The following is an 8,436-nucleotide window of genomic DNA, read 5'->3' as shown; positions in this document are numbered from 1 at the left end:
GGGGCGGCGCTGGCGGCGCCGGGCGGGGCCCAGGGGCCTCCCGGCTGCCCGGCCGGGCCCTGTCGGCCCGAAGCGGCCGCGACCCTCGCGCTTGGGCCGCTGCCGGTGCCCTCCCGGTCCCCCCGGCCCCGGCGGCGCAGGGAACCCGCCGGGCACCGCCCCCCCCCCCCCCCCGGGGACGCCTGGGCCCCGCGGCGCCGCGCGACGTCGAGGCACCGGGGGGGGGGGGGGGGGGGGGCGGGGGGAGGGGGAGGGGCTGCGGCGCACGTGCGCGGCAGGCGCGCGCGGGAGGAGGCGGGGCCTGGGGAGCGCCCCGCGCCCCCATTGGCTGCCCGCGGCCGTCACTCAGCGGCGCCCCCCTACAAAAGCGGGCGCGGCGGGCTGGGCTCCACACACCGGGCGGCGGCGCGGGGCGGCGATGAGCGAGGTGAGGGGCCCGGGGGGGGGGCGCCGGGGGAGGGGGCGCCCGGCTCTCCCCCGTGCCCCGGGAGGGCCCTGGGGGTCCCGAGGGGGCACCCAGGGTGCCCGGTTCGGGGCTGGCAGCCTGAGGGGGGGCTGGGGGCCTCTCCAGGACCCCTTGGTGGCGGGGGGGGGGGCTTGAGGGACGGGCCCGGTTTTGGGGGGCGCCGGGGCACCGGTGCCAGCCCCCCCCGCCCACCGGAGCGGCTGCTCCGGTGCAGCAGCTCGTGCCCTGGGGGCAGTCGCAGAGGGATGGAAACAAAAAAAAACGCCAAAAAAGAAGGGGGGAAAAAAAGAAATCCCGCCGTTTTCCACCCCAAGCTGGGATGGGGGGAGGATGGGGCCTGGAAACGAGCCGCCCTCCCGGGGGGCACTGGCGGTGGGGGGCTCCTGCCCCTCTGCGCGGGGTTTCGGGGCCCCACTGCCCCCCTGGGACGGCCACACGCCCAGGGACCAGCCAGGCTCAACCGCTCCAGCCGGGCAGCAGAGCGGCTCAGGGCTGCGCCGAGCCCCGACGGAGCCCCCAGCAAGGGACTCGGGTGTCCGGCCAAGCCGGCTCCCTGCCCGGCTGCCCCCCCAGGCAGGGCGAAGCCAGTGGGACATCCCGCTGTTTGCAGGATCCTGCCCCCCTCTGCGGTGCCCTGGGGGGGTTAAACAGCGTCGTTCCCCCCTCCCCGTGCCCACCGCGGTGCGATAAACCCGGCAGTGCTGCAGCATCCCACGGCCGGGCTGGAGCCCTCCCCGCTGCCCCGGAGCATCCTCGTGGCCGGCGGTCACACGTGGGCTTTGGAGCCCTAGCAGCATTGGGGACCCCCAATTTGGGGGGCGCAGGTCCCAAACGCCCCTCTCCTTCTCTCCGCAGCTCAGCTCCAATGAGTCATCGACCTCTGCGGAGGCCCCCGGCGGGCAGGAGAAAGGTGAGGGCTCGGGGCCTCTCCGGGAGCGCCCCACGGCAGCGGGACGCCTCGGTGGCCGTGTGGCACCGGCGGGGCGAGGACACCCCGGCCACGCTCTGCGGAGCTGCTTTCCTAGTGCCCTTGCTGATGGGGGACCCCGTGCTCCCCTCCCCAAACCCCGCGGGGATTTGTGACCCCGCTGTGGGGACCATCACCCAGCCGGATTTGGGAATAAGACTTCCAGGCTGGTGCTGGCGGAGAGGGGGCTTTGCGGGCTGCTGGGGCAGATTTTGGGGGGCTGGCAGTGCCCCCGCGCAGCCAGGCTGTAACCGAGGTGGCCGGGTTTCCCCGTAGCCAAAGCCGGGAGCTCCAAGAAGGTGGAGGAGGAAGAGGAGATCGACATAGACCTGAGCGCTCCCGAGACGGAGAAGGCTGCGCTCGCCATCCAGGGCAAGTTTCGCCGCTTCCAGAAACGGAAAAAGGACTCGGGGCCCTGAGCAGCACCTGCCTCTCCGGTCCCGCGCTGCCGGTGGCCCCAGGCCCCCACGCCTGGATGGGGCTCCTGTTCTCCGCACGTCTCCGGCTGGGGGCACGGCCCCGTCCTGGCCTCGCCCCCCCCCCCCAGCGTCGCCTCGGTCCTCGGAGCCGTGCCGATGGCGTGGGGCTGTCCCTGCGGAGATGGGGGGCTGGGGGGGTCCCGCCGGCCCGGGGCAGCTCAGCCTTTCCTGCCCCCGTGCCCAGCCCTGAGCTGGGGCCCTGCCTGCTGGGGTGGGGGGTAGGTGGGTGGGGGGCTGAGGGGAGCCTGTAGAGCCAGATGGACCCTAGGGCAGACCCCCCCCCCCCCCGAGTTCCCTGGGGTCCCCTGTGTCCCTGGGGGTAGATGTGGAGGGAATGGCAGGGAAAAGCCCTTCCCTGGGGGGGGGGGGGGGCAGCCCCATCTCCATGTCCTCGGGGGTCCTGGTGGCTTGGTGCTGGGGGCAGGACACAGGTGGGGGATGACCCAGCCACTGCTTGGAGGGGCCTGGGTGTCCCCTCAACAAGGGGGGAGGGGAAAAAACCCCCTGTCCTGTCCCCTGGGGTGTCCCAGAGGGGTGGGGTGGTGGCAGGGACAGCAGGATGAGGTTGGGGGCACAGGTCTTGCTGCGGGTGTCCTTGTAGCCCCCAGCGTGGGAAACCAGGGGGTCCCCAGGTGCTCAGGGTCCCCATCCTGTGGTGCAGCCCCCTCCTTGCACTGCTCTGTCCCCTGTGCTCTTTGTCACCGTCCCCCTCCACCCCGTGCCAGCTGTGGGGTGGGGGGGACGCGCTCTTTTAGCATGTGTAAAGAATAAACCGTCTGGGGAGAGCCGCAGGCCTGGCGTGTGCTCTGGGGGAGGGCAGAGGGTACCGGAGAGACCAAGAGCCGCCCGGGGCACCGTGCACGGGAAGAGTGTCACTGTCCCTGCCACCCTTGTCCCCCCCCCCCTCCCCGTGGCACCCTTGGCTCCGGGGCGAGCGGGGTGGAGACCTTGCTTAAAAATAGCGTGCCGGGGCGGTGCTGCTCCCGCGCGTGGCTCGCTTCCCAGGGCTGGCCCGACCCCGGCTGGCGCTGCCCGGCCCCCACGGGGCTATTTCGGCCCCCGGAGCCGCGTTCCTGGGACGCCCGCCTCGGCCCCGGGAGCCCGCGGTTGTGGTTAGGAGCTGCTTTATAGCACGAGGCTGGGGAATAAAATGCTGGAAGCTGGGGCTGAGGGAGGTGCGTGGCGTCCCCGTCCCTGCCAGGGGTTTGTCCTGGTGTTGGGGACCGTTGTCAGGTGGCTGTTGCCCAGACGAGGGGGTGGTGGCTGCTGGGACGGGGTTGTACAGGTGGGAGAGGCAGGATTTGCCCCAGGAAGGTAGGAAAAGCTGATTTCTTTGCCTGTGCCCCGGGGGTGTGCGCAGAACTTGCTTTGCAGCTCGGTTGTCCCACGCTGTCCTGATCAGCGACAGTCTGAATTTCACCCTTTGGGATGGGTCCCCGTTAGGGAAGGAGACCCCAGCCTCCAAAATCCCCCCAAGCTCTCCATAACTACGTGCTCCCTCCTCAGCCAAAACGAAGGGCTCTTCCTTAGGAATTTGCTTAATATCTCCGTCCCGGTCCCCGTTTGCATCTGTGCTGGTTTCCAGCCCCGCAGCAAGCACCTCCCATCCAGCCCCTCGTTCCTGCGAAAGCTGGAGCTGGCCTCGTTTCCCACCGCACTATTTTTACAGCGATGATAAAAGAATTGCCATAAATCAGCCCGTTCCTCGGCAGCTGCTTTTCTTCCTCTGGGGATGAAGATTTCGCCGGGTGTTTCGGCTCTTGTTTGCCTTGTTTCCTGGGATCGTTAATCACCTTCATAATCACCTGCCTGTGCCGGCTGGATCCCGGGGGGCTGCATCATGTTTTGCTGCCGTTGCGAGCTGGAAAACGCCGCTGGGCCCCCGCGATGGGCTGGGAGGGCTGGTTGCGGCGTGAAATCGCCCTGTGTGAGCCGGGCAGGGGCAGGTTAGCGGGGAAATGGGACCGGGGAGGACCTTGGCGCCGAGCCTGGGCTGCCCTCCCCCTTTTGCAGCCTCCCTTTCACAGCTTTTATTTTCCCCGGGGCTGTCGCTGAGCCCAAATCCATCTCTTTTTCCCACATCAAAGTTTTTCTTTTGCCGGTCGAGGCTCGCTTTGAAGGCGCTGCGTTAGCATCGCCTTGCATCGCAACATCGTTAGCGCCGCAGCCTGGGCGGCCCTGGGTTATCTCGGCCGGCCGCAGCACGAGTTTGGCAAAAATAGCATCCCGGCAAAAATAGCAGCTGAAGGCACCTGGGTTCTGGCCAGGAGTGACCTCGGCGTGCAGGTGCTGTTGTTAAAATCGGGTCTGTCTTTCCCTCCCGCAGGGACCCGTCGGGGTTTCCGTCATTCGCTCAATGGCTCCATCCTGGTGCATCCTGCACCGGAGCCTCCGACAAACCCCGGAGCCCGCAGACTTAATTAAGGTGTTACTACGGCGGGCAGCGTGCCAGAGCTGGGAAACCAGAGCGATCCGGGTGAATTCGTTAGGCGCCGGTGGCCCGGACCCCCCCGGGGCGAAGCCTCCCCGGCCCCTGCCCTCGCCAGCCCCCCGGGACACCGCTGCAGAGCTCCTGAGCAGAAATAGCTCTCCCTGGAAAGAAAAATAATCAGCGCGAGGATTTGGGACGGGACGGCCCAGATGTTTGTGTGCGCCCTCCCTAACGACCTGGCCTCTCTGGGGTGAGCTTTAATTAGGGACGAGCTTTGATTACATGCAAATGCAATGGCCGGAGATGGGGCCCCTGTGGGGCTGGCCGAGGGGGAAGGACGTCCGCACTGGGGGTGGCAGCAGCTGTGACGAGTGGCCTTGGGGACAATCCCCGGTCCCCCGTGAGCCAGCGGGAGGGTGAAAATCCCCTTGGGCCAGATGTCACCCTGCACCCGGGGAAACTGAGGCAAGGTGGGGGTGGGACCCATTTCCTTTAGGAGCCACCGGGGGGGCAGCTTCATGCAATGAGTTTGCAAGTGCTCAGCCCCCTTCCTCCCACCCCCCCAGCTTGGTGACGCGCTCTGAACGGGGGGGACAGGTACGAGCCGAGGCCGGTCCTTGGCTCCTCAAGATGTCAGTCTTTATTAAGGTCGGGTTCGGGGGACGTACAGGGCGTAGAAAAACACTCCAGAGTGATGGGCGCCGCGGCGGGGGCTCCTCCAGGCCCGGCCGAAGCCTCTCCTCCTCCAAAAGGCTTTGGCCGACGTAGAGGGGCTGGGGCTGGGCGGGGGGGTTATCGGACGTGTCGTCACAGGGGGTTAATCGGGGAGGGGGACGAGGAGGGGGTCTTTGGGATGGAGGGGACGTGGCGGGGGCCACCCCACGACGTCATTGCGGCTCGGTCGTGGGGAAGAGACGAGAAAACGGCCAGAAAAGGGGCAACGCTGGGGCAAAGAAACCCTCCGGGAGATTTTGGGGGGCGATCGGGGCGGTGCGAGCCCGTGGGGACCCTGCAGGTCCCCGGGGAGGGAGGGGATCGAACCGGCCAGGGACGGGGCCCAAAACTCAGTGGTTGCATCTTCGAATAGAAAAAATTACAGCTGTGCCTGGGGCCGGGCAGGGGCAGCGGTCGTGCGGGGGAAAGCGCCGGTCGAGGGGCTTCGGGGCGTCCTCCCGGCGTCCTCGTCCGGGCTGGGGACCCCGGGGCGTCCCCGAGGCCGAGGGACCCTGGGCGAGGACCACACCCCGCTCCCCGCCGGGTCCCGCGGCTCAGAGCCGGCCGCGTCCTCGCTCCTCCCCGGCGGCCGGGGAGCCCCGAGGACGCCCCGCGGGCCGCGTCCTGGCCTCTCCCTCGAGGAAGGGGGGGCCAGGAGGGGCCGCCGGGGCCGGGCGTCACTTCTCCGAGTCCATCTTGATCATGTTCATCAAGGCGTTTTTGAGGCTGGTCTTGCTCGGGGACTTGGCGGCGGGCGGGAGGCCGGCGGCCTCGGCGGCCTCCCCCCTCAGCTCCATCTCGATGGTCATGACGACCTTCGGGGTGCGGGGGGATTCAGCGCCCGCCGCCGCGCTACCTTCCCTGCCCGCTAACCGCTATTTCTTCTCCTTGCGGGAATCGCCCAGGACTCCCTTGGCCTTTTTCTCGCTCGCCGCCTTGGTGCTCCGGCTGTGGTCCAGCATGGCGTAGAGGACGGGCGCCTGCGGGTGCGACGGGCACCGTCGGGGCCAGAGACAGCCACCCAGCCCCCCCCCAACCTCAATTTTCCAGCCAGTGCCCCGGGCGCTTGGCCCCTCTCCCCTCAGTCTTGGCCGTGCTGGGGAGATGCAGCTCCCGCCAGCTGCGTTTTGCCCCTAAATGCAAAAGGGGAAGTTTTCCTGGGCCACTTTTTCCCTTTTTCCATCATCTTCTGGCTGCTCCCGTGGGATTTTCCCCCCTGACAGGCTACAGGGCTGGGATCTGCAGGAGATGGGGATGCTTTGCCTACGCACGTCCCCCCCGAACGGAGCCCATGAGCCGGCGCTTACCTGGCGGCCGCGTTTGGACGCGTCCTTGGCTGATCTCTGCAGCTTCCCCTTCTCCATGGCGCTAAACCCGGCACGGAAAGGCAAAGAGCTCAGGAAGATCAGCGGGACCAGGGCACGCACGGTCCCCCCGACCCGCTCCCAACCACCCGGTCCCACCGCAAAAGCCAGGTCCTGTCTCTCGGGCTGCTCCGGTTTCCCCGCCAGCCCCCGTTTCGGGTGCGTCCCCCCTTCTGCGCTCACCTGAGCCGTCTCTGCAGGGCCGCCTGCCTCCGGAGCCAGCAGTACCGGATGAGATACACCAGGGCCACCACCACGATCACCAGCAGCAAGGCTCCTCCGATGATGGAGCCGAGGACGACGCCGTAGCGGGTGGGCACTGCGGGGACACGAGGTGCCCTGAGCTCCCGGAGAGCCGGGGACGCGGCGGGCACGAAGCCGGGGGGGAAACTGAGGCAGGGACGGGGACTGGGAAGGTACCTTTCTCGAGGACGTAGAGCGTGACCTGGGAGGACTTGCCCACGATGTCAGGGGGGTTCTTGACGTCGCAGGTGAAGGTGCCGTTGTCGGTGTAGTCCAGGTTGTGGATGACGATGGAGCCGTCCTTGCGGTGCGGGTTGCCCACCCACTCCATGCGCTCCTTGAAAGTGCCCACGTCATCGATGTAGGGCTGCCCCTTGGCGTAGTGAAATATCTGGGGCGGGGAGAAGAGAAGCAGCGGGGTCAGGATGGCTCTGGGCACGGCGGGGCCAGCCTGACACCAGGACGGACGGACGGACGGACGGTGCTTACGGAGATGCTGTCCCGGGAGCCCTCAGCCTGGAAGTGCCAAGTGATGGAGATGTCCTCGGAGATCCACTCGCTGGACCAGAAGCTGCAGGAGAGGGTGACGTGGGAGCCCACGGTGCCGTAGACCTCCCGCTGCGTGTAGACGTGGATGGCCAGCACCGGAGAGAGCCCTGCGGAGGGGGCAAGAAGGCATCAGCGTCGCAGGGGGATGCACGGGGCCGCAGCCGGTCCGGATCGCCGGCACGCCGCTCCCGGGGCTCCGCATCCATGCGCCGGCGCTGCGCCAAGCCCGGGGCCGGCACCAAAGGGCCTTTGTTGGCCCTGGAGAATGCACAAGGGCCGGGGGGGGGGACAGCGGTCCCTTTGTGCCACCGCGGTGGCTTCGGCGGGGGCCTCCGCTCAGCCGAGGGGACGCCCTGGGGCGCTCAAAGGGGACATTATGCGCCGGGACGTCACCCTGAGGGCTGCGGCTCGATTTGGGCGGACGGCCGGGGGCGCTAGTGGGGTCTGTCCCCCCCCCGGGGAGGTGGCTATCGCTGGGGACCTCGCATAGCCCCGCGATGGGGACCGGGGGACATCGGCGCCTGGCGAGGTTTGGCTGGATACAGCCCGTGCACAGCCGGAGAGCGGGGGGCACCATGCCATCCTGAACACCCCCACGGCCCCAAAATTTGGCTGCCACCTGTCCCCAAGGTGGACGTGTGGGTGGCCCCATGGCTACCCCAGACCTGGGCGTCCGGAGGTCCCGATTCCCTGGACCGCTTCCTCCGTCACCCTCCAACATCCCGCCCCAGCGCCCGTCTCCGCACCCAGGCTCCCGCGTCCGGAGCCGGGATTTCGGCCCCGGCACGGTGCCCGCAGCAGCTCGTCCGTGCCCACGCCCGCCCTCCCCGTCCCCGCCACGGTGCCGCTCGCCGGAGCGGCCGCTTACCCAGCGCCGCGAGCAGCGCCGCGAGGAAGACGAGGCTCCCGCTGTCCCCGGAGCCCTGCGACATGGTGGCTGCCTGTTACCGGCGGGCTCCGAGCCGCATGGGAGGGCTGGCGGTGCGCGGGGCCCGGCGGTCGTGCCGAAGGGTGCCGGGAGGATGGGTGCCGAGGTTTAAGAGCGAGCAGAGCCCAACGGTGCCGGCGGTGCCCCGGCCTCGGGCCAATGGGCGCCGGGCAGCCGGGGCGGTGGGGGCCAGAGGGTGCTGGCCACCCCGAGCTGAAAGGGGGCATTTTGTACGGTGTTGGGCGAGGAGGGGAAAACATGTGGCAGGCGGGGAGCCGGGCACACAGCGCTCTTT

General features: G+C 68.7%; 1 protein-coding gene across 2 annotated transcripts; it reads right to left on the bottom strand.

Annotated features, from left to right (window-relative positions):
• Nucleotides 1-4,960: 4,960 nt before the first annotated feature.
• MPZ (myelin protein zero) lies at nt 4,961-8,334 on the bottom strand. 2 transcript variants are annotated; one of them, XM_026111532.2, is made up of 6 exons: nt 8,082-8,334; nt 7,154-7,320; nt 6,842-7,055; nt 6,605-6,740; nt 6,365-6,425; nt 4,961-5,872 (listed from the first exon to the last, which is right to left on the bottom strand). In XM_026111532.2, exons 1-6 carry the CDS (start codon nt 8,143-8,145, stop codon nt 5,735-5,737), a joined length of 780 nt encoding a protein of 259 aa, XP_025967317.1. In that variant the 5' UTR covers nt 8,146-8,334; the 3' UTR covers nt 4,961-5,734. The 2 variants fall into 2 exon arrangements, with proteins under 2 accessions (XP_025967317.1, XP_025967318.1); XM_026111533.2 differs by having other exon boundaries at nt 5,707-6,037; nt 8,082-8,331.
• Nucleotides 8,335-8,436: the final 102 nt, after the last annotated feature.

The sequence above is a fragment of the Dromaius novaehollandiae genome, chromosome 29, assembly GCF_036370855.1.
Source record: "Dromaius novaehollandiae isolate bDroNov1 chromosome 29, bDroNov1.hap1, whole genome shotgun sequence".
In the NCBI taxonomy this organism is placed as follows: Eukaryota; Metazoa; Chordata; class Aves; order Casuariiformes; family Dromaiidae; genus Dromaius; species Dromaius novaehollandiae.
The sequence above is the reverse complement of the archived record's forward strand: the minus strand, read 5'-3'. Positions and strand labels throughout refer to the sequence as shown.